Consider the following 26,653-nt stretch of genomic DNA (forward strand, 5'->3'; position numbering starts at 1 on the left):
TTCCTTCAAATTGTATATTTAGAATACATAGATACAGTTACGATAATAAAAAGGTCACGCTGTTGCATAAATAGCTGCATAGATTTTTACAATGTTAACACAATATATTATTATCCTAAAATAAATTTGAGGTACAGCAGTAAAATTTTAAAACATTCTAAGTTAGGCACTGTAAAACAGTTGTTTACATGACTCTTCAATAAATAATATAGTTGCCTCACATTATGGGTTTTACAACATCTTGAGTAAAGCACAAGCATTGGGAACACCCTGCATTGAAGTTACAGGCATATACTTGCAAATTTGAATGATTATTAAATTATACATATTACTCTTGTAAACTTGAACAGGGAATTAAACCCAGAGTAGCCAATGAAATTCAACCCAATAGCATGTACATCCACTCAGAAGTATAAAAGGGGCCTTCTCTAACAGAGAAGACACAATACATTTGTTACACTGCTTTTGAAGGAGGTAAGCTTTGCAAAACACAGATTAGTCATGTCAGGAGCTAAGAAAGGAGGACAAAGCCAACAAAGCCAGGGTTTGGCTAAGTGCGGTGATGATCAGCAGGCTGAATGCCAAGGCTGTAAGTATTAATACTTTCTAAACATTTATTATATCTAAGTCAAAAAAGTCAACTGCTCAAAGCAGGCTAACATTTCTAAGGGTAGACATGTGTTGTGTGTTTTATATTAAAATTCAAAAATATACTTTGAAAAGCTTCTGACCCAAAACTAGTAGAAAAATTAGGCTAAGCATACATGATCATTTATTCTTATAAAATGTTATTTCAGTAAAATCAGTGTAGGCAAAAACACAGCCTATCTAAAGAGCTTAATAAAACCAATGTTGATATTGTTAAGAATATACTAAATAGGATGAACAAAACATGAACACGAACTGTTCAGAATTGGTAAAAGCTACAGTTATTTTAAACTTTCATACAAAGGCTAAGTCCAGGGCAATCTACTGTACAATGACCCCCCTCTTAAATGCAAGACATAGAGGACAGGAAACCTTGCATGTCACCCAGGTACTTCTCTCTCTAAAGCGTAATCAACTGATGCTGTGCCAGCATTAATAGGTCCATTTCTGAAAAAGAAAAAGGGTCATACAGAAAAACATAGCCTTATCAGTTTGGGAAATGTAACATTTTATGAAATATTACTTGGGATAATATCTAAAACAGCTGGAGCAGGACAACCGTCACAGAGTCAAAGCTCACATGGAGGTAACAAATAAAATATTTAATCAATATTTGCAAAAAATTGTGTGTACCATAAAATGGGATCTTCAAATCTTTTCTATAAACACATTCTTATGAAGTTTTCTTTGAAAAATAAAAATGTTTTCTGTTGCTCACACAGAAAATTAAGCTTGTGTGGTTAAATAGTTTTCATTAAAAAGCATTGCACAGTTATATTTGTGATGTAATCTATAGAGGTGTATAAAAAAATGTTTTTCTATTTTGACCAGTGTTCATTAAAAAAAAAAATTACTGTAAAAAATGTATGTATTTTATTCAATAATATGTCCCTTTAAAAATTACATAAAAATAATGTTTCTGGTGCAAAGCATGGCAATTTTTTAGCAAATTGTATGCAATACTGAAAAACATTGCAAATAAAATTATTTTAAAAAGGAATTAAAGTTTTTGCTACCCTAAATAAAATAAAAAATGTATCCTGTTCAGTTAAAGCATGCATAACAGCACAGTGCTTGTGCTCTGTAGTTTGGCCCCCTGTATAACCTAAAATACCTGGCTAATCCTGCCTGGTTCTGCTCTCCGCTCTGTAATCTGACCACGGTTTATCATGACTGCTGAGCCCTGACACTGTGGTCAGTTTACGTGCTTCCATCATCTGCAGCTTTTCTTTGTCCTCCTCTGTCTTCCCCCCTCTTCTCCCTGCCTGTCAGCTCCGCCTCCCCTTCCTCTCCTACTGCTATCATAATTGTTACATAATCATACAATCTCCTCTGTTTAATAATGATATGTGCCCCAGTGTCTGTGCTATATAGAAAAAGTATGACTATTTCTAACTTATTTCAGCACCTCCCGACACTCAGGTGACTGATCGGCTCCTCCTGACATCAGCGGGAGTTCTTGGCCCCTCCCACTATAACTGTCAAAGATGCATTTCTCACGTTTAAAATTCTGAAGCGGTAAATGCACATATAAATATTTAATAGAAACCAAAACCATCTACATGTGGTCATATTAAATGGTTGAAGGCAGGCATGTCAAACTAGTGTTTTATAGGCCACATACTGTATTGCCTTCAAGATTCTTTTCTGTGGCCTTCAGTGGTTTATAGACTTTAAAAAAAAATTTGGAGTGAAATATTTTATGATCCTTTTTTATTTATCAAATATTGGGGGGACAGCGCCCCCAAGAAAAGAGAGTATTAATGCGAGCCCAGATGGTATGTATATATCAAAAAACCTTTATTGTGTTAAGCAAAATCAATAAATTGTATCAAAAATGTATAATTCACCTCCATCCTTCGCTAAAAATAACAACGTTGTTAATTAAAAACATGCACACACATGTAGACAGGGCCCCAACTCTACAAGACACCATACGTAATTAGAATTTCATATACCATCCTCAGATACATTGCACCAATTGTGTCTCACAAATGTATGGCTCAGCTGCACCTTGTAAATAAACAGCCTCATCTATGGAGGTTGTATGTACTTATAGATTATATGTAAACTAGCATAGCTACATGAACCACAGGACTTGACAAGTAGTGGAGTTGCAATAAGTGTATGCCCCTTTAATTACTCAGATGAGAGTTCATCATATATTTCACCTATTAGCCCCTGATGTTTCCAAATTCAGAGAGCATAAACTGGATATACAGTGGCCAACATCCAAGTGCTCAAGTTATTCAAAGTTGTAAAGCATATTGTTGTTGAACCGAGTGGTTCCTTCATTCAATATAGCAAGAGCTCTCTGTGTGAGTCTACACTGTTACATTGGGCAAGCACCACCAATGCAAAAGGCAAGACCGCACAGGGGATCACCAGAGTGTCAATGGAGAACCAAAATCAGGTCAAGTGAACTCACAGTTTGCTGAACCGCCACTCCTATAGGCTTGTCTATCCCAGCGGCTCACATGTCCAGTCCAGCCCAGCTTAGTCCAGCCAGGAGACGCCGTCCATCCAGCCTTCATAGCAGACACTGTCTGTGTGAGTTCACCACACTCCTATTCTGGCCTAAGTCCATGCATGCATGGTGGTTACTTCTGCTTCTGTTTACTGTAGCCTGTTGCGGCACTAGCTCTGCCTCTCTGTGGGTATTGGAGAGACCTCAGGGCCCCATGGTGTGGACCCCACGGTTAATGCATTTTGAGTTTTAATTCTCCCCTGACTGTCCTATGAGGCTGCAGGACCCCTGACCCTCTGCCTTGGCAGTGCTGATTGGCGTAGTGCTGATCACATGCACCCTCCCCCCCAAAAAACTCTCTAGCAATACACATCAAACTGAGCATGTGCACAGTGCCTGCAAGGCTCTGTACTATCAAGAGATGGATTGAGGACAGTAAAAGAAGGGGAGGATCAGTGAAGACAGGATCAAACCTTTTTACACAATGCAGAGGACTAACCCCTTAGGTTCCACAGTGAGTATAACCAGTATGATTTACTGCATATATAGATTGATTTTACTGTTGTGGGTTTAGTACCATACATGGTACATGGTAAGCTAACCATATATGGATTGAAATTAGGCCAGTCCCTGCTGAACCGGCCGATTTGGATCCTTGTATGGGCACTGTGGTTAAAGAGAAGCTGATCTACTGTATTAACCAGCCTGTTTGAAAATTTCTGCATGATAAGCACTTCAGCGCAGATCAGTGAATTTGGATGTTGAGGAAGTCTCCCTGCTGTCAGAATACAAACACACAGCAGAGAGAATTCCCCCTTCCACTTTGAATGTGTGAATGGGGGAATTGGGTTGAACAAAAATAATTGATTAATGTATAGGGAGCTTTAAGCAGTCATACAGAGTTTCACAGTAGATGAGTTCCCCTGGAAGATTTAGTCCTTTAGATTTGGGCCCACTGTTTCATCTAAGTTTGACATACTTTGAGGTATAAACAGCATAAAACAGCTATAATTTGCTTGCAATAACATTTATATTTTGTGTCTGAAATAGCTGGTGGTGCCGGACAACAGTTCAGAGATAAGAGCTCTCATGGAGGTAACAGAAAATCTACTTAACTATTATTAGCAAAACATATCAAGATTCAATTGTGTGTAATGAGTGCAATTGTCAGTCAGTTGAAATCTCTGAACAAGATGAAGTAATATTGACTAAATAGTAAAAATATTGTATATATATATATATATATATATATATATATATATATATATATATATATATATAGGAGGCTTTTCTTTTTTTGTAAAATCCCCCCAATGTCTGTTCTAGAAATAATATATATATATATATATATATATATATATATATATATATATATATATATATATCATTGACCACAGACAGGTAAATTTAGTCAGAATGGATCCAAATTCTTCAGCCAATAATACTTTATAATGCTGCATGATCCTGGACGTTTAGTAACCTCATTAAACCTTCTGAATCTAATATATGGTTCAAGAATTACACTACCGTCTTTGCTTTACCTCCACTATCTATTAGTTAACCACTGTTTGTAACACAACAACACATTAAGGACACTTGATGATATAATGTGTTTGTTTTTTTTAGTAAGCAAATGTATGGTTTAATAGATAACATTATTTTTTTTTTCTAAGGAGGTGCTGCAGGACAATGTCAGGATCAAAGCCTTGGTGGAGCAGGCAAGACAGGTAATGGTGAAATAACATCTCTTGAATTGAATGCCTTAACTTTGGCAACTTAGTAAAAGTTACTATGTACAAAATGTAAATTTGATCCTACAGTATACAAAACTGTTTGTTTTCAACATGTATTATGTCACTAGGTTCTATATTATAATCATACCTAATTATGCCTATGTTTTAAGATATATCTAAAGCCCCTGTTTTTGGGTTAGAATGGGAATTCTAATGGGGAATGGGGAATTAGAAAAGGTTTGGTTAGAATGGACTGAAAGGGCTTAATAATTTGAGCCAGTAAGCATGGGCATATGGTCGCCCTCCTTGCCGCATGTGTTGTTTTAAATAACCAAACAAAATTAGGTATGGTCTCTTTAACCACTTCAGCCCCAGAAGATTTGGCTGCTCAATTACCCGGCCATTTTTAGGGATGCGGAACTGTGTTGCTTTAACTGCCAATTGCGCAAATCGTGCAACACTGTACCCAAACAAAATTTACGTCCTTTTTTCCACAAATAAAGCTTTCTTTTGATGGTATTTTATCACCTCTGTGTTTTGTATAATTTGCGTTATAAACAAAAGAAGAGCACCAATTTTGAAGAAAATGGGGGAGTTATTTACAAACGGCAAAACCACTTTGCACTGCAAGTGCAAACTACAAGTGCAAAGTGCACTTGAAATTGCATGAAAACATAGAATGGCTGATTTGCCTTATAAATATTAAATGATCACATCATTATTCAGTAATGATTTATATTATTTTTCATGCATGGCATATAATAATAAATAAAATGTATATATACACAACTATTTACACACACACAGTATAACAGCATTTTATATATATATTTATATAGCTTTTTTCATTTTTTTATTGAGCTTATGGGATACTTCTAGGAGGTAAAAAAAAATCTGCAAAATAAAAGAAATTAAGTTTGTGCATGAATATGAGGTCTATAAATTTAATGGGAGATAGAACCTGATGAACCTCAGCAGATCAGTGCCTCAATCGTATGTTAGAAATATTTTTTCAGTTTACAAAATGCATGCATGCAATGACAGTTGATAAGGATTAAACAATAAATTGGTATTTTACCATGAATTTTTTTAATATACGGTAGTTCATACTTCTGTTTGTTCTTTCTAATGCAGGAGGTGGTTCTGCATGGGGGCAAGATAAGACTTCTTCTGGTGGTGGTAAATTAGGTAAGACTTTGGGTAATTATCCACATACCACTATCTACACATTTACCACTGCACTGCGCTTCTATTTTAACTGTTAGTTAAAAAATAATGTTGAGGGAATACCAAAGCCTAATTCCTTTTTTTGATGATGAATCATCCATTAATGAGAACTCGCCTGCTAGGTACAAAAAATTAGATCAGTACAATGAATGTTATGCAAGAATAGAAAAATCCAGCTGCAACTGATATATGTATATATCATAATTTGGAGTTTGTCTGGATAAAAGGCAGTTAATGTAAATTTTCAATCAGAAAAGCCAGTATTGGAAATTCTTCAAAAACTAGTTGGCATTCTATCCTCACAAGCAACATGTTAGGTCTGCAGCTGCCTTGAGAAAGCCTGGACTTGATATGTATGGATGTAATATGCTATTACCTTTTGTACCACCACCCCCTCCATTTAGAATGTAAGCTCTACGAGCAGGGCCCTCCTGTACCTTTTGTATTGTACTGTAATTGTGTTGTCCCCCCCTTTACATTGTAAAGCACTGCGTAAACTGTTGGCGCTATATATAAATCATGTATAATAATAATAATAATAATATGTACTGTACGTGCACTTTTAAAAGATAAGAAGCCCAGAACAGTTAACATCAAATAAATCCAGGTACCCCAACAGTAGAGAACCCTTTAAGATGGACAGAGAAAATAAAGCTGTCCATAGATGGATCAAAATTCAGCCACTTCATTAGGGACCATGTATGACTTCTGTTCAATGGGAATGTTGTAAAACTGTTATCAATCAGTGCTAAATAGGTGTGTTCTGACAGGAAAAGAGACCCACTGTTAGAATACAATGTCACAGTTGGAAGGATTCCTCCAGCCATCTTGCTTGTGTGAATGGGGGCATCTGTTTGCTCTTTTTCAATCATTCCAGTGGCTGACTGAAAAAAGCAAGTCATCTATGGCCAGTCTAAAGAGCAACATGTACAATATGACGAATGCCTTGAATCTTTAGCTTCTGGTAGATTCCTTAATACAAATGATTACTTCAGATGACAGTTTCCATTTAACCTATGGAGTGGTGGTAGTGAGAACATGAAGACATATCTGATTTAAGCTTATCAGGGAAAAAATAGAAATCAAACAAGGTTTTCTAACCAGTCTGCCCACTATTTCACTTGATGGGCCTAAAAGGTTTGTTAACCCTGACATAAAACTTCTCTTCTTTTTGTCTGGTAAATATACCAGTAAAAGCATTAAGTTATATCTGTTTGGTAAGGGCAAAAAATACCTGGTCATCCTACCATTAATCTTATGAGCTTTCTGTGTTTTATGCCTGCCCTGCATTCATATCAGTTGCAGTTTTATCAGCATTTTCTGAGAAATACAGAACCCTTCCCTCTGTTATAGAGAAGATAAGAGGAGAGGAAGTGTTTCTAGGACTGTTCTATGGTGATAATGCTGCTTTCCATTCATATGGTACAATCAGTAAGCGAAAGTTTTCACCCTAGAACAGAAAGTGTGTTATTGGCAGAACACCGGATAAAAATAAAGAGGAAAAAAGCCCAGAAAAGGTAAACGAATGCAGCCACCATGTCTAAGGACTGGTAAGCTGCAATATAATACAGTTTTTATAGGCATTATATTGTGGCTTGATCAAGCTGCAAACAACCAGAGACAGTCATCAAATGCCTATAGACTCTGATCAATTATTTATGAAACCATGTAAATGGTATAATATGCTCTAGATTATAAAGTAACCCATCTCCTACAAATTCAATTAAGGTGGTGGAGCCGAACATGGCAAAGATCATAGTTCCCACGGAGAAGGCAAAACAGGTAAACGCTTGGCTGTGCTTTACAGTAAACAAGATATGCTGAAGATATGTTCTGTGACATTAGCATATACAACTATGATTTCAATTATTTTTCATTTCTAGTATAATTTTGTATAAAATGTTTTTCATTCTATGCTAGGCATCTGTAACTTAATTTATTGGCAAAGTGCCTAGTTTTAACACTGTAAAGAAGTAATTATATAAAAGTAAATAAGTTCACAAAACAAATATGCATATTAAGATTCAAGTGAACCTTTTTGCAGAAAAATAACTAACTTTTAGGCATAGTCTGATAAATCTCAGGGGAAAACAGTCATCTTTTTATACTTTATACTTTCACTTACAAAATGCTTGCATGCAGTGATGATAGGAATTAAATATTAAATTGGACTTTTTATTTTACTTTAAATCATATCTTCAGAAAAAAAATATGTGGTTTCAGGTAATTAATCCTGTTGTTTTTTCAGGAGGTGACTCTGGGTGGGGACAAGATAAAAGTTCTTGTGGTGGTGGTAAATCAGGTAAGACGTTGGGTATTAGCCAACATTATACTTATTCACATACCCACGCAGGCTAGAAGTAAGGTGGAAAATATGATTGTATTTCAGGGAATCCCCATCCTAAAAGAAAAGTATTTTTGCACATTTATGCTGCACTTAATTTTTCCCTTAATAAATAGTAGTCCTAGACATCATTTTGTTTTCATATCCTGGTATCTCTATAAAGGGAAAAAGGGGGTTGAGGAAATACTGATGACAAAATCCTATGGTTTTCCTTTAGCATAAATGAATCCCAAATGGAATATTCTCTATAATTACAAAGAGCGATTTGTAAGAATAAATAGACATTATATCACAAAATCCAGCTGTAACTATTTTGAATATACATATTTATAATGGAAAGCTTTCTTAAGCAACTTCATTTACAATAGATTTGGATCAATAGAAACCAGTATTTGTACTTTATAAAAAAGAAAAGTAGTCAACACTTTAGTCTTGCAGCATTTGATGCTGGGTAGGGTACAGTATATGTATGCACTGGGTGCACAAACACATAGGGACTGATTTACTAAAACTGGTGCACACAGAATCTGGTGCAGCTGTGCATAGTAACCAATCAGCTTCTAACATCAGCTTGTTCACTTAAAGAGGAAGTAAACCCTGATGGGTTTACTTCCTCTTTTTTTCCCTGCAAAGGTAAAGCATAATGGACTACTATGCATCGCATAGTAGCTCATTATGTGTCACTTACCTGACACAGGAACCAGCGAAGTCGCCGCTGTCCCCTGTAGTCCGCCGCATCCATGTTGCTTGTGGCGTCTCGCAGCTCCGACGAATCACAGCGGCGCAACCGCGATGACGTCACTCCCGCGCATGCGCACGGGAGTCGCGTCTCGCAGCTCCGCCGCTGCCATACGGCGAAGCCGCGATGACGTCACTCCCGCGCATGCGCACGGGAGTCGACAAATTTGGCAAATCCATTCTTGGATTTGCCGCATGTAGTGCGCCTGCGCGCCGCTGTCTACGGCGCATGCGCCGTAGACAGCGGTGCCCATTTTCGGGCAAATATCTCCTAAACCATATAGGTTTAGGAGATATTGCTTGGACCTACAGGTAAGCCTTAATCTAGGCTTACCTATAGGTCCAAGTTGTTTGGAAGGGTTTACTTCCTCTTTAAGCTTTGACAATACAATCTTGAAACTGATTGGTTACTATGCACAGCTGCACCAAATTTTGTGTTTTAGTAAATCCCTCCCATAATGTCCACAGTTGCCTTGAGTACATCTGGTCCCAGCATGCCATGCACCTTTAATGAGTGATGGGTCCATCGTTTGGAAACCTTTCCTTTAATCATTCATTTCTAAATAGTTATCATGTAGGGGCATCTCTATAGATGAGAGTAGGGTCCAAATAAAGAGGTGTCTTGACAACAATATATTCCTTACTCATATATATAGTGTTTGCAAACTATGAACTTAACATAAAAAGCCTTGCTCTAAATGAAAGCAATGCCATGTTACCAAAGCCACAGCAGTGCCATCTTAGATCTTAGCTAGGTAAAAGACATGCCCTCCTGACACACCTGCATCTTCCAGGTGTTTTATAGGCATTTATATAGGTATTTTTAGACTTGATCAAGCCAAAAACAACCAGACAGAGACAGCCATCAAATGTCTATAGACTCTGATCAATTATTTATGAAACCATGTAAATGGTATAATATGCTTTAAATTATAAAGTAACCCATCTTCTACAAATTCAATTAAGGTGGTGGAGCCGAACATGGCAAAGATCATAGTTCCCATGGAGGTGGCAAAACAGGTAAATGCTTGGCTGGGCTTTACAGTAAACAAGATATGCTGAAGATATGCTCTGTGACATTAGCATATACAACTATGATTTCAATAATTTTTCATTTCTAGTATAATTTTGTATAAAATGTTTTTCATTCTATGCTAGGCATCTGTAACTTAATTTATTGGCAAAGCGCCTAGTTTTAACACTGTAAAGAAGTAATTATATAAAGGTAAATAAGTTCACAAAACAAATATGCATATTAAGATTAAAGTGAACCTTTTTGCAGGAAAATGAGACCTATTAACTAACTTTTAGGCATAGTCTGATAAATCTCAGGGGAAAACAGTTTTCATCTTTTTATATTTTAAATATTTTTTTCACTTACAAAATGCTTGCATGCAGTGATGATAGGAATTAAATATTAAATTGGACTTTTTATTTTACTTTAAATCATATCTTCAGAAAAAAAATATGTGGTTTCAGGTAATTAATCCTGTTGTTTTTTCAGGAGGTGACTCTGGGTGGGGACAAGATAAAAGTTCTTGTGGTGGTGGTAAATCAGGTAAGACGTTGGGTATTAGCCAACATTATACTTATTCACATACCCACGCAGGCTAGAAGTAAGGTGGAAAATATGATTGTATTTCAGGGAATCCCCATCCTAAAAGAAAAGTATTTTTGCACATTTATGCTGCACTTAATTTTTCCCTTAATAAATAGTAGTCCTAGACATCATTTTGTTTTCATATCCTGGTATCTCTATAAAGGGAAAAAGGGGGTTGAGGAAATACTGATGACAAAATCCTATGGTTTTCCTTTAGCATAAATGAATCCCAAATGGAATATTCTCTATAATTACAAAGAGCGATTTGTAAGAATAAATAGACATTATATCACAAAATCCAGCTGTAACTATTTTGAATATACATATTTATAATGGAAAGCTTTCTTAAGCAACTTCATTTACAATAGATTTGGATCAATAGAAACCAGTATTTGTACTTTATAAAAAAGAAAAGTAGTCAACACTTTAGTCTTGCAGCATTTGATGCTGGGTAGGGTACAGTATATGTATGCACTGGGTGCACAAACACATAGGGACTGATTTACTAAAACTGGTGCACACAGAATCTGGTGCAGCTGTGCATAGTAACCAATCAGCTTCTAACATCAGCTTGTTCACTTAAAGAGGAAGTAAACCCTGATGGGTTTACTTCCTCTTTTTTTCCCTGCAAAGGTAAAGCATAATGGACTACTATGCATCGCATAGTAGCTCATTATGTGTCACTTACCTGACACAGGAACCAGCGAAGTCGCCGCTGTCCCCTGTAGTCCGCCGCATCCATGTTGCTTGTGGCGTCTCGCAGCTCCGACGAATCACAGCGGCGCAACCGCGATGACGTCACTCCCGCGCATGCGCACGGGAGTCGCGTCTCGCAGCTCCGCCGCTGCCATACGGCGAAGCCGCGATGACGTCACTCCCGCGCATGCGCACGGGAGTCGACAAATTTGGCAAATCCATTCTTGGATTTGCCGCATGTAGTGCGCCTGCGCGCCGCTGTCTACGGCGCATGCGCCGTAGACAGCGGTGCCCATTTTCAGGCAAATATCTCCTAAACCATATAGGTTTAGGAGATATTGCTTGGACCTACAGGTAAGCCTTAATCTAGGCTTACCTATAGGTCCAAGTTGTTTGGAAGGGTTTACTTCCTCTTTAAGCTTTGACAATACAATCTTGAAACTGATTGGTTACTATGCACAGCTGCACCAAATTTTGTGTTTTAGTAAATCCCTCCCATAATGTCCACAGTTGCCTTGAGTACATCTGGTCCCAGCATGCCATGCACCTTTAATGAGTGATGGGTCCATCGTTTGGAAACCTTTCCTTTAATCATTCATTTCTAAATAGTTATCATGTAGGGGCATCTCTATAGATGAGAGTAGGGTCCAAATAAAGAGGTGTCTTGACAACAATATATTCCTTACTCATATATATAGTGTTTGCAAACTATGAACTTAACATAAAAAGCCTTGCTCTAAATGAAAGCAATGCCATGTTACCAAAGCCACAGCAGTGCCATCTTAGATCTTAGCTAGGTAAAAGACATGCCCTCCTGACACACCTGCATCTTCCAGGTGTTTTATAGGCATTTATATAGGTATTTTTAGACTTGATCAAGCCAAAAACAACCAGACAGAGACAGCCATCAAATGTCTATAGACTCTGATCAATTATTTATGAAACCATGTAAATGGTATAATATGCTTTAAATTATAAAGTAACCCATCTTCTACAAATTCAATTAAGGTGGTGGAGCCGAACATGGCAAAGATCATAGTTCCCATGGAGGTGGCAAAACAGGTAAATGCTTGGCTGGGCTTTACAGTAAACAAGATATGCTGAAGATATGCTCTGTGACATTAGCATATACAACTATGATTTCAATAATTTTTCATTTCTAGTATAATTTTGTATAAAATGTTTTTCATTCTATGCTAGGCATCTGTAACTTAATTTATTGGCAAAGCGCCTAGTTTTAACACTGTAAAGAAGTAATTATATAAAGGTAAATAAGTTCACAAAACAAATATGCATATTAAGATTAAAGTGAACCTTTTTGCAGGAAAATGAGACCTATTAACTAACTTTTAGGCATAGTCTGATAAATCTCAGGGGAAAACAGTTTTCATCTTTTTATATTTTAAATATTTTTTTCACTTACAAAATGCTTGCATGCAGTGATGATAGGAATTAAATATTAAATTGGACTTTTTATTTTACTTTAAATCATATCTTCAGAAAAAAAATATGTGGTTTCAGGTAATTAATCCTGTTGTTTTTTCAGGAGGTGACTCTGGGTGGGGACAAGATAAAAGTTCTTGTGGTGGTGGTAAATCAGGTAAGACGTTGGGTATTAGCCAACATTATACTTATTCACATACCCACGCAGGCTAGAAGTAAAGTGGAAAATATGATTGTATTTCAGGGAATCCCCATCCTAAAAGAAATTTTTTTTTTTACATTTATGCTGCACTTAATTTTTCCCTTAATAAGTAGTAGTCCTAGACATCATTTTGTTTTCATATCCTGGTATCTCTATAAAGGGAAAAAAGGGGTTGAGGAAATACTGATGACAAAATCCTATGGTTTTACTTTAGCATAAATTAATCCCAAATGGAATATTCTCTATAATTACAAAGAGTGATTTGTAAGAATAAATAGACATTATATCACAAAATCCAGCTGTAACTATTTTGAATATACATATTTATAAAAGAAAGCTTTCTTAAAGCGGGAGTCCGCGGGAGTCCGCCGTTTTTTTTTTTTAAAAGCCAGCAGCTACAAATACTGCAGCTGCTGACTTTTAAAATAGTGACACTTACCCGCCCAGCGCGCCCGCGATGTCGGCACCCAAAGCCGATCTCTCGATCGTCTCTCGGGTGCTGCCGCCGCCATCTTGGGTATGGGAATCAGGAAGTGGAGCCTTTCGGCTTCATTTCCCGGTTCCCTACTGCGTATGCGCGAGTCGCGCTGCGCAATAAGGATGGTCCCCGCTGTCTCTGGGATCCGTGTGTTTCCCAGCAGGCAGCGGGGGACTTTCGGAAAGGGGCGTAGATTCTGCGGAAAGGGGCGTACCTTCTGCAGAATCTACGTCGGAAGTGGGTGCAGATACCTGTACTGTACAGGTACCTGCACCCCCCTCCCCCCTGAAAGGTGCCAATTGTGGCGCCGGAGGGGGGGAGGATTCCAATGAGCGGAAGGTCCACTTTAGGGTGGACCTCCGCTTTAAGCAACTTCATTTACAATAGATTTGGATCAATAGAAACCAGTATTTGTACTTTATAAAAAAGAAAAGTAGTCAACACTTTAGTCTTGCAGCATTTGATGCTGGGTAGGGTACAGTATATGTATGCACTGGGTGCACAAACACATAGGGACTGATTTACTAAAACTGGTGCACACAGAATCTGGTGCAGCTGTGCATAGTAACCAATCAGCTTCTAACATCAGCTTGTTCACTTAAGCTTTGACAATACAATCTTGAAACTGATTGGTTACTATGCACAGCTGTACCAAATTTTGTGTTTTAGTAAATCCCGCCCATAATGTCCACAGTTGCCTTGAGTACATCTGGTCCCAGCATGCCATGCACCTTTAATGAGTGATGGGTCCATCGTTTGGAAACCTTTCCTTTAATCATTCATTTCTAAATAGTTATCATGTAGGGGCATCTCTATAGATGAGAGTAGGGTCCAAATAAAGAGGTGTCTTGACAACAATATATTCCTTACTCATATACGGTATATAGTGTTTGCAAACTATGAACTTAACATAAAAAGCCTTGCTCTAAATGAAAGCAATGCCATGTTACCAAAGCCACAGCAGTGCCATCTTAGATCTTAGCTAGGTAAAAGACATGCCCTCCTGACACACCTGCATCTTCCAGGTGTTTTATAGGCATTTATATAGGTATTTTTAGACTTGATCAAGCCAAAAACAACCAGACAGAGACAGCCATCAAATGTCTATAGACTCTGATCAATTATTTATGAAACCATGTAAATGGTATAATATGCTTTAGATTATAAAGTAACCCATCTTCTACAAATTCAATTAAGGTGGTGGAGCCGAACATGGCAAAGATCATAGTTCCCATGGAGGTGGCAAAACAGGTAAATGCTTGGCTGGGCTTTACAGTAAACAAGATATGCTGAAGATATGCTCTGTGACATTAGCATATACAACTATGATTTCAATAATTTTTCATTTCTAGTATAATTTTGTATAAAATGTTTTTCATTCTATGCTAGGCATCTGTAACTTAATTTATTGGCAAAGCGCCTAGTTTTAACACTTTAAAGAAGTAATTATATAAAGGTAAATAAGTTCACAAAACAAATATGCATATTAAGATTAAAGTGAACCTTTTTGCAGGAAAATGAGACCTATTAACTAACTTTTAGGCATAGTCTGATAAATCTCAGGGGAAAACAGTATTCATCTTTTTATATTTTAAATATTTTTTCCACTTACAAAATGCTTGCATGCAGTGATGATAGGAATTAAATATTAAATTGGACTTTTTATTTTACTTTAAATCATATCTTCAGAAAAAAAATATGTGGTTTCAGGTAATTAATCCTGTTGTTTTTTCAGGAGGTGACTCTGGGTGGGGACAAGATAAAAGTTCTTGTGGTGGTGGTAAATCAGGTAAGACGTTGGGTATTCGCCAAAATTATACTTATTCACATACCCACGCAGGCTAGAAGTAAAGTGGAAAATATGATTGTATTTCAGGGAATCCCCATCCTAAAAGAATTTTTTTTTTTTACATTTATGCTGCACTTAATTTTTCCCTTAACAAGTAGTAGTCCTAGACATCATTTTGTTTTCATATCCTGGTATCTCTATAAAGGGAAAAAAGGGGTTGAGGAAATACTGATGACAAAATCCTATGGTTTTACTTTAGCATAAATTAATCCCAAATGGAATATTCTCTATAATTACAAAGAGCTATTTGTAAGAATAAATAGACATTATATCACAAAATCCAGCTGTAACTATTTTGAATATACATATTTATAAAAGAAAGCTTTCTTAAAGCGGGAGTCCGCGGGAGTCCGCCGTTTTTTTTTTTTTAAAAGCCAGCAGCTACAAATACTGCAGCTGCTGACTTTTAAAATAGTGACACTTACCCGCCCAGCGCGCCCGCGATGTCGGCACCCAAAGCCGATCTCTCGATCGTCTCTCGGGTGCTGCCGCCGCCATCTTGGGTATGGGAATCAGGAAGTGGAGCCTTTCGGCTTCATTTCCCGGTTCCCTACTGCGCATGCGCGAGTCGCGCTGCGCAATAAGGATGGTCCCCGCTGTCTCTGGGATCCGTGTGTTTCCCAGCAGGCAGCGGGGGACTTTCGGAAAGGGGCGTAGATTCTGCGGAAAGGGGCGTCCCTTCTGCAGAATCTACGCCGGAAGTGGGTGCAGATACCTGTACTGTACAGGTACCTGCACCCCCCTCCCCCCTGAAAGGTGCCAATTGTGGCGTCGGAGGGGGGGAGGATTCCAATGAGCGGAAGGTCCACTTTAGGGTGGACCTCCGCTTTAAGCAACTTCATTTACAATAGATTTGGATCAATAGAAACCAGTATTTGTACTTTATAAAAAAAGAAAAGTAGTCAACACTTTAGTCTTGCAGCATTTGATGCTGGGTAGGGTACAGTATATGTATGCACTGGGTGCACAAACACATAGGGACTGATTTACTAAAACTGGTGCACACAGAATCTGGTGCAGCTGTGCATAGTAACCAATCAGCTTCTAACATCAGCTTGTTCACTTAAGCTTTGACAATACAATCTTGAAACTGATTGGTTACTATGCACAGCTGCACCAAATTTTGTGTTTTAGTAAATCCCGCCCATAATGTCCACAGTTGCCTTGAGTACATCTGGTCCCAGCATGCCCTGCACCTTTAATGAGTGATGGGTCCATCGTTTGGAAACCTTTCCTTTAATCATTCATTTCTAAATAGTTATCATGTAGGGGCATCTCTATAGATGAGAGTAGGGTCCAAATAAAGAGGTGTCTTGACAACAATATATTCCTTACTCATATATATAGTGTTTGCCAACTATGAACTTAACATAAAAAGCCTTGCTCTAAATGAAAGCAATGCCATGTTACCAAAGCCACAGCAGTGCCATCTTAGATCTTAGCTAGGTAAAAGACATGCCCTCCTGATACACCTGCATCTTCCAGGTGTTTTATAGGCATTTATATAGGTATTTTTAGACTTGATCAAGCCAAAAACAACCAGACAGAGACAGCCATCAAATGTCTATAGACTCTGATCAATTATTTATGAAACCATGTAAATGGTATAATATGCTTTAGATTATAAAGTAACCCATCTTCTACAAATTCAATTAAGGTGGTGGAGCCGAACATGGCAAAGATCATAGTTCCCATGGAGGTGGCAAAACAGGTAAATGCTTGACTGGGCTTTACAGTAAACAAGATATGCTGAAGATATGCTCTGTGACATTAGCATATACAACTATGATTTCAATTATTTTTCATTTCTAGTATAATTTTGTATAAAATGTTTTTCATTCTATGCTAGGGCTCTATAATTTAATTTATTGTCAAATTGCCTACTTTTAACACTGTAAAGAAGTAATTATATAAAGGTAAACAAAATAAATATGCATATTAAGATTAAAGTGATCCTTTTTGCAGGAAAATGAGGCCTATTAACTAATTTTTAGGCATAGTCTGATAAATCTGAGGGGAAAACAGTCTTCATCTTTTTATATTTTAATTTTTAAAGACGAGAGGTTATAGGAACACCGAAAACAGTTGCTGAGACTGTACCTGGTATATCCAAACCTACAAGATTTATGGGAACTTTGTGGACTATCTCAGTACTTGGTAATAGATATCAATCAAGAATAATAAACAAAATGTATACAAAAAGTTTAATAACAATCAAAAAATTATACAAAACATATGAGACAATCAGGAAGTTAAAAACATATCCACCGCAACCAAACAATTACTATCGGGTTTCCCCATAGGATTTATGTTGAGAGGTAGTGTGACACAGTTCCTCTACCGGTTTTGCAGTCAAAAACCGCTTCTTCAGGAGGGGGATCTATGAAGTAGATAAATATAGTAGAATAGAAGCAAACACAGCAGAATATACATCATATTGACAAAATAATTTTACAATCAAATCTAAATATGGAGACCGGCTCACCAGTACAACCAGAGGCAGCAGATCACGGGACCCACAAAATTCCCCCAGCGGTGAATACGGGGGATTGTATAGGACCAACTCTGGCGTCAAAAAAATAACAGGTTGAGAAGTAGTAATCCAAGGCACTTAAGTGCACACAAACCATGTGACATGAGGGTGAAAATCCCGAAAAGTGATCAGGTAACAAACAGCAGGAACACCAGGAAAAAAAAAACACACAACCACACAGAATAGGGATAGTAAGCAGGGTAAGGGAAACATGCAGGTAGGTGATAAGAGTTGAAAGAAAAGAGAATGAGAACCACAAGGACCCAGACACCAGTTGGTCCATCCATCAAAGTAAATTATCAATAAAATACACTCACCACATAAGGTAATGGAGCCAGAGTCTATGCATGGGTTGATCAAACAGGCGAGTCACACAGATATAGCAGAGGGAACACTAGATATCCAATAAATATAGAGGCCACTCCCTCCCACAGAAGCTGGGGAACTGGAGGCGAATGTGATCTATAAGGTTCCAAGATAGAAGCCGTAGAGACATCCAGTAGGATAAAGGCTGGGGAAAAGATAAAGGTAAAAATCAAGAGGGCTAAATATGACAACTGTATATAAGTTGTCCACATGCTAATGAACCTAAAGGACTTACTAGTAGTACTGACCTGTGTGAGATATCGCCTAGATCAAACGCCCAGCATCAGAGGTCCTAATGCTGCTCATTAGTGGACTGCGAACAGCCACTATATGAGCTCCCCAACCCATATGGTGTCCTAGCACGCCGCCAAATGGCGACGTCTGATGTCATAGGGTCAGCCCGCCCACACCCCGCTAACGGGAGCCTACCGGGACCAAACAGTCAGCAGAGCGCGACTCGCGCACCAACAATATTTTAAATATTTTTTCACTTACAAAATGCTTGTATGCAGTGATGATAGGAATGAAATATTAAATTGGACTTTTTATTTTACTTTAAATCATATCTGCAAAATATATGGTTGCAGGTAGTTATTCCTGTTGTTTTTGCAGGAGGTGATTCTGGGTGGGGACAAGATAAAAGTTCTTGTGGTGGTGGTAAATCAGGTAAGACGTTGGGTATTAGCCAGCATTATACTTATTTACATACCCACGCAGGCTAGAAGTAAAGTGGCAAATGTGACTGGATTTCAGGGAATCCCCATCCTAAAATAAAAGTATTTTTGCGCATTTATGCAGCACTTCTGTACGTGCACTTTTTTCCATAATAAGTAGTAGGTAGCCTTAGATATCATTTTGTTTTCTTATCCTGGTATCTCTATATAAGGGAAAAAGGAGTTGAGAAAATACTGATGTTAAAATCCCATGGTTTTCCTTTAGGATAAATTATTTCCAAATTGAATATTTTCTATAATTACAAAGAGTGATTTGTAAAACTAAATAGACATAATATCACAAAATCCAGCTGTAACTATTTTGAATATACATACATAATGAAAAGCTCTCTTAAGCAACTTAATTTACAATAGAATTGGATCAATAGAAACCAGTATTTGTACTTTCTAAAAAGAAAAGTAGTCAACACTTTAGTCTTGCAGCATTTGCTGCCGGGTAGAGTATATGTATGCACTGGGTGCACAAACACATAGGGACTAATTTACAAAAACTGGTGCAAACAGAATCTGGTGCAGCTGTGCATAGTAACACATCAGCTTCTAACATCAGCTTGTTCGCTTAGCCCTGGTTCACATTGATGCTACAAAGAAATTGCGCTACTTCACTTGAGGTAGCTTGATTTCAAAGTAGCATGGTCAGAGCGATTTCAGGTGCTACTTGATAGACATCTGTGTGGCTTCATGCACAGATGTCTATTGAAGTTGCACCTGGAATTGGCAAAAGTAGTACAGAAACTACTTTTGCAAATTGGTGCGACACTGCAAAATCGGTGTCACGCTGATTGGAACAGTGCCATTGCCTCCAATAGGATGTGACTTGTCATGCGATTTGATCTCTCAAATTGCATGACAAATCGCTCCAATGTGAACATAGTCTTAAGCTTTGACAATAAAATCTTGAAGCTGATTGGTTACTATGCACAGCTGCATCAAACTCTGTGCACTAGTTTTAGTAAATCTCCCCCCATAATGTCCACAATTGCCTTGAGTACATCTGGTCCCAGCATGCCCCGCACCTTTAAAGGAGTGATGGGTCCATTGTTTGGTAATCTTGCCTTTAATCATTCATTTATAAATAGTTATCATTTAGGGGCTTTTCTATAGATGAGAGTAGGGTCCAAATAAAGAGGTGTCTTGACAACAGCATATTCCTTACTCATATATTTAGTGTTTGCAAACTATGTACTGAACATAAAAAGCCTTGCTCTAAATGACAGCAGTGTCATGTTACCAAAGCCACAGCAGTACCATCTTAGATCTTAACTAGGTAAGAGACATGCCATCCTGCCACATCTGCATCTTCCAGGTGTTTTATAGGCATTTATATAGACATATTTTGGAATTTAAAGGCTTGATCAAGCCACAAATGACCAGACAGAGACAGTCATCAAATGTCAATAGATGCTGGTCAGTTATGTATGAAACCATGTAAATTGTAACCAATCTCCTTCAAATTCCATTAAGGTGGTGGAGCCGAACATGGCAAAGATCAGAGTTCTCATGGAGCAGGCAAAACAGGTAAATGCATTTCTAGTATAATTTTGTATAAAATGTTTTCCATTCTATGCTAGGCCTCTGTAACCTAATGTACTGACAAATCATCTAGTCTTAACACTGCAAAAAAAGTAATTCTATAAAGGTAAACAAGTTCACAAAACATATATTCATATTAAGATTAAAGTGAACCTTTTTGAAGGAAAATGAGGCCTATTAACTAACTTTTAGGCATAGTCTGATAAATCTCAGGGGAAAACAGTCTTCGTCTTTTTATATTTTAAATATTTTTTACTTACAAAATGCTTGCATGCAATGATGATAGGAATTAAATATTAAATTAGACTTTTATTTTACTTTAAATCATATCTGCAGAACAAAATATATGGTTTCAGGTAGTTAGATCTTAGCTAGTAAGAGACATGTCATCCTGCCAAAAGTAGTTCATGTACCACAGCAATGTGGTCTCTACAAAAGTGATTGAATAATATTGAAATTATGATAATACTAATGGTTTCAAATTCTACTAGTGTTTTAATCTTGTAATTAGAAATAGGAAAGCCATCTGAAACGGCTATTATAGATACCAAACATTTTTTAATGACAAAAAGCATAATACCAGTAGCTTGCCTTATTTCATTTTTCAAGTTAACCAAAAAATGGTATCACTTTAACTCTGAATGCATGATGGGGTTGGTTTACTAAAGGTAAACAAGATGTTCACTTTGCAAGGGAAGTTTCCCTTAAAGAGAAGGTGTGCCCATTTTAATAATAAGTCACTTACCTGTCCTGGTGTCCAGCGATGTTGGCACCACAGCTGATGTTTCCATCAGCTGTCGGGTGCTACTGCCGCCATTATGGTGGAGCTTTACAGTTTCACGCCGGGTCCCTACTGTGCATTTGCGAGGCACCGCTGCACACTCTTACTGGCCTGGCAGTGGGGGAAGGAGGGGGAAGGAGGAGGAAGGAGGAGAAAGCCAAGCCGCTAACATCTAAGACAGGTATCCCTCCCGACCAAAAAAGTACCAAATCTGCCACTTTAGGATGGAATTCTGCTTTAACCTAGTGAATGGGATAAGGCTCTTCTGACTTCCACCATTCAATAATGTGCAAGCAAGATTTTGTTTTCCCTTCCACGCAATTGGGTATTCTTTGCAATGTGAATTTTTACTGCATTCGCTAAGCTAAGGGATGATTCCCTTGCAAAGTGAAAATGCCCTGGCAAAGTAAACAACCTATTTTCCTTTAGTAAATCGACCCTAATGTGTTCATACAGAATACAGAATTTGATATAGTTGCAGTTCTTGGTCTTACCTAATGATAAACATTCTGCCATTCCACATTAGGAGATTGCGGTGGACAGTCAAAGGATCAAGGGGATCATGGTGGCAGCAAATTAGGTAATGTACAGAACAAAAACGGAATTTTCAAAAAACGTATAAAACACTAAATTTACTGCAAATACAAAAGTAAAAACTGATAAAAGTTTATATTCACAATATGGTGAAATACAGAACATTGTGTCCTCATTTCAGTCACTGTGCAGCCCCTTGGAAGCACCCTAGGCAGAACTTGAGGCCCCAACTTTTGCTCAATTTGACGGCAAATTTTATGAGCTTCATTTGATAGCCAACGGGGAATGGGGGGGGGGGGGGGGGCAGGATGGAGGATTTCATTTAGACTAGGGAAAATGAGGTTCCATATACTGCGTGCACCTAGGATCTGTGGAGCTGTACAGGGATTCATTTAAGGACTAAAGCTGGTTATACACAAATACATTTTTTAATGAGCTTTCATACGAATATTCATACAAGCATTCATATGAAAAAACCTTTGTACATTCAATGACTGGATGAAAATCATTGAAAACTACAGCAAAATTTGGTGTGCTTTTAGCATTAAATTTTGGAACAAATGGAGTTTCCCAAATGAATACCACCTTTCTGTTAGAAATTAATTTGTTCAAAGAAAAATTTTCATACTGTCCTTCAAATTTTCTCATCGCTTTGGTCAAAAACGAATGTCAGTTTGACCTTACTAACAACTAGAAAATTAACTAAAAGAAAACATTTCTGGTGTAATTCTATTAGTGTATGGTCAGCTTAACACAGGCACTAGCAGGCACCACAAGCTACCTACACTTCCTCACAGCTGTTACCTTAGAAACATTTTAGAGCAGATCAGGTTTACTTTAACTTACTTTGTTAATAACATAAAGAAATCCTAAATAATGATGTTAATAATACACTTCTATGCACACTTTTATAATATATTTTTTTAAAACCATCATATTTTCCATCATAGGAAGTGGTGATGCTGGACAATGCCAGGGGAAAGGTGGACTTGGTGGTGACAAATCTGGTAAAATACTATCCAAATTATTACCGTACTTGTAATGCTTTTCAGTCTTAATGATAAAAATCCATGAGAAACAATATTTCGCATTTCTGGCTTAACATTGTGACATTAAAAAAACGTACTAGTACTCCCCGTCGCTTCACGTAGATCTCCATGAGGCACACATTACAATGATCCCGAAAACCAGGGAAAGACGGCGCTTTGGTCCCTAATTATAGACCGATTTCGTTGATAAATGTAGATATGAAGCTCTACGCGAAAGTCATTGCGAATCGTATTCTCCCCTTCTTGCCCTCCCTGGTTTCCCTGGACCAAGTAGGTTTCGTTCCGGGCCGTGAAGCGCGCGACAACACGCTGAAAGCGATCAATGTCCATAAATGGCTATCGGTTTCCCACAGTCCGGGCTTCTTTTTATCGTTGGACGCGGAGAAGGCGTTCGACCGAGTGGCTTGGGATTACATGCTGGCCACCCTTAGGAAAATGGGTTTTAAAGAACGTACCTTACAATATATTACGGCACTGTACTCTTCCCCCACAGCCAGAATTAAAGTTAATGGGCATTTGTCGGACGCCTTCTCCCTGTCCAACGGCACGAGGCAGGGTTGCCCACTATCCCCGATTCTGTTCATTTTAACGATTGAACCCTTACTCCACAAACTCCGCACGAACATCAATGTTAAGGGAATCCGAATTCGGGATGAGACTTATAAAATAGCTGCATACGCGGACGATATCCTTTTATTTCTCACAGACCCACTTATCACCTTACCCAATTTACTCAAGGACTTTGCTCAATTTAAGACAATAGCGAACCTGCAAATTAACTTCCATAAATCGAAGGCCCTCAACATCACTCTACCCGACGATGTACTGACACACTGCCAGACGAACTTCCCCTTTGGCTGGGAAAAGCATGCTATCACATATTTGGGAATTCAATTACCGACCAAACTAACAGACCTTTATCCTCGCAACTATTTACCACTACTTAATTCCGTTCGGACTGATTTGCTAAATTGGAAAATACCTACTATTTCGTGGTTCGGGAGAGCAGCGATTCTTAAAATGAACATTCTCCCACGGTTCTTATATCTTCTACAAACGATTCCAATCACACTTCCCCCCACTTTTTTCGCGACGTTCAAAACTCTCTGCTCCCAATTTGTATGGGCTAACAAAAAAGCCCGCATTAAATGGGAGACCCTGACTCTCCCCAAATTACGGGGGGGTCTGGGAATCCCGGACATACGCAAATATCACTGGGCATGTCAACTGACCAGAATCGTGGATTGGCACATACATAGACGAAACAAAGCTTGGGTGACGATCGAAGAGGCATTTGTACAAGCACCGATACATTTACTTCCTTGGATAGGCACAGCCCCAATACAGACAGCGATCTCAGATCACCCTTTGATTAGCACCACACTTAATACATGGAAAACAGTTTGCCGGAGCACCAAAATATCCTCCACACATGGCCCGCTCACCTCCTTAGAGCACAATCCGGACTTCACCCCTGGTTTTCAAGCACCATTTTCCACTGACGATATAACCAGAAATTACGTTCGAGCAGGATCCTTCTTCGACAACGGTAGAATGATTACATTCCAATCTCTACTGACTAGATTCCCGGACAGAAAGATACCTTTCTTTAATTTCTTACAAATATGAAATTTTTTACTCCAGAAGTCTCCAGCCACTACGTGGGGCAGGGACCTGACCCCGTTTGAACAACTTTGCACTAAAACAACTCCACAGAGACATCTGGTTTCTGAACTCTACACTGCTTTCTTTCCTACTACGAACGACTCCGTGACATCACTACGCACTAAATGGGTGACAGACACGGGTATAGACCTAACACACGACGATTGGGAACGGATACTAATAAATGTTCACAAAGGTTCTAGGAATGTATCAGTACAGGAAAATGGTTTTAAGCTCTATTCCCGATGGTATAGGACCCCTGATATCCTGCATTCCTTCTACCCTTCGGTTCCTTCAGCATGCTGGAGATGTGGTACAGCTAATGGAACCTTCCTGCACATCTGGTGGGAATGCTCAGCACTTCGTTTATACTGGCAGACGATCCACCAATTTATCTTTACCATAACGACTTTCACACTAGATTTCACACCGGCACAATACTTACTTCATCATACGACCTTGTCTCAGCGCCATTACAGGAAGTCAGTTATAATACACTTAGTCAATGCAGCCAGGATGTGCATTCCAGTCTATTGGAAATCAACTACGACCCCCTGTGTCAAGGATTGGCTACGTAGAGTAAACAGAATAATGGACATGGAAGAACTCACGCATCGAATCCTTGACACATCACCTAAGTTCACTAACACCTGGGCATGTTGGAAACACTTCCAAACAACAGATGACTATAAACGGTATATGGTTGATTAAAGAATTAATCGGAAGGTCGTTGCCATTTGACGCTTTCATGGTCACCACAGGTCATGATCGGTTCAGGCAATATTCTTAGCATACTAATGTGCACCTACCCTCCCTTTTCCTTTCCACCCCCCCCTCCTTCCCCCTATATTTTGATGCTGGACATCATATATTAGACGTAGCATTCCAGACACTTACGGTAGCGCAATTTAGAGGTACAGCAACCAATTAGTAGAACAGTTAGGGTATTCTTCCAATGCATTCATATAACACTGTATGGAACACTCCGGTCGCTACCTTCTTGGATCTGGTCACAGATCAAACGGAGTGAGATGTGGAAACCTTTGTATCTCCAAAGAAAAGAAATATGCTAGAATTTCTTAACAAATTGCACTGTTGTTTTAATAGAATTTCTACTGAGATTGTACTGGCTTGTTTGTAACACATACTATGTACCTGCTGTTTCTGCTGTATGTTATGATCTATTCAATAAATAGATTTTCCAAACAAAAAAAAAAAAAAAACTTACTAGTACTAGTGTTACTAATAATCATGCTCATTTTTTTCATTTAGGGGGCAGCTGTGGCGGTGGTTCCTATGATCAAGGTGGTATTGGGGGTAGCAAATCAGGTAATCTTTATATGTTGTTAGGACATTTGTAATTGGTGTGACTTGCATAAAGGGTCACCAAATATGTTTTTTACTTCATTATTTATTTTGCTTATTAACATATATTTAATCATGTTGCGATACTTCTTGGATGATTTGACTTCTATTGGTCCAAATAACTGCTTCAATTAATGCATCATTGCTTTGCAATTCCTGGGTGTGCCCTCTAAACAAAACAAAAAAAAAAATCACAGAATGGCTATGGTGTCTATAGCTCAGCCATAGATATTTTAATTTAAATATTCTAATTTAAACTTTAAAACAAACAAATGAAAGTTGTATGGATCATAAATGAGTTGTAAGTGACATCATGCTATATGTTCATATGTATTTATTGGATAGCAACCTTTCAAACAGTTGTGACTTGCATGAAAGGATTGCAGTTCTAAAATGTTATCTAACAATTCTGTTATATTTCTCACTGGTTTATTATATTTTAAATATGATGGTCACAGTCTGCTTACAAAAAAAAAACATAATTAAATTGGCTTTCTACTTCCAGACTCCAGCCAACAGAACAAAGGATCAGGAGGAAACAAGAAGTGAAAACTACACTGGATTTCATGCAGGATAGTCCTAATAAACATGTAGCAATGCTAATTCTGTTGATTAAATAAAATAAAATAAATTAATATTCTCACTGCTCCTGTCTAAAATGTTTGTCT

General features: G+C 38.0%; 1 protein-coding gene across 6 annotated transcripts; it reads left to right on the forward strand.

The window, feature by feature from the left end:
* Positions 1 to 449: 449 nt before the first annotated feature.
* Positions 450 to 26,631, forward strand: LOC143930353 (uncharacterized). 6 transcript variants are annotated; one of them, XM_077454614.1, is made up of 19 exons: positions 456 to 589; positions 4,166 to 4,210; positions 4,789 to 4,842; positions 5,983 to 6,036; positions 7,804 to 7,857; positions 8,324 to 8,377; positions 10,124 to 10,177; positions 10,662 to 10,715; positions 12,462 to 12,515; positions 13,000 to 13,053; positions 14,774 to 14,827; positions 15,312 to 15,365; positions 17,083 to 17,136; positions 18,937 to 18,990; positions 20,523 to 20,576; positions 21,899 to 21,952; positions 22,857 to 22,913; positions 25,893 to 25,949; positions 26,491 to 26,631. In XM_077454614.1, exons 1-19 carry the CDS (start codon positions 502 to 504, stop codon positions 26,532 to 26,534), a joined length of 1,047 nt encoding a protein of 348 aa, XP_077310740.1. In that variant the 5' UTR covers positions 456 to 501; the 3' UTR covers positions 26,535 to 26,631. The 6 variants fall into 6 exon arrangements, 4 of the variants coding, with proteins under 4 accessions (XP_077310740.1, XP_077310744.1, XP_077310741.1 ...); XM_077454618.1 differs by lacking the exon at positions 25,893 to 25,949; XM_077454615.1 differs by lacking the exon at positions 18,937 to 18,990.
* The last annotated feature ends 22 nt before the right edge of the window (positions 26,632 to 26,653 follow it).

Source organism: Lithobates pipiens, unplaced genomic scaffold (assembly GCF_037356315.1).
Source record: "Lithobates pipiens isolate NorthernLeopardFrog02 unplaced genomic scaffold, aLitPip1_a1.2 Scaffold_25, whole genome shotgun sequence".
Lineage (NCBI taxonomy): Eukaryota > Metazoa > Chordata > Amphibia > Anura > Ranidae > Lithobates > Lithobates pipiens.

Excerpts from the sequence above, each read along its gene's own strand:
- LOC143930353 (XM_077454614.1), top strand. The coding sequence starts at position 502 with ATGTCAGGAGCTAAGAAAGGAGGACAAAGCCAACAAAGCCAGGGTTTG. Across the intron at positions 4,211-4,788 it reads AGATAAGAGCTCTCATGGAG|GAGGTGCTGCAGGACAATGT; the intron begins GTAACAGAAAAT and ends TTTTTTTCTAAG. Across the intron at positions 8,378-10,123 it reads TTGTGGTGGTGGTAAATCAG|GTGGTGGAGCCGAACATGGC; the intron begins GTAAGACGTTGG and ends AATTCAATTAAG.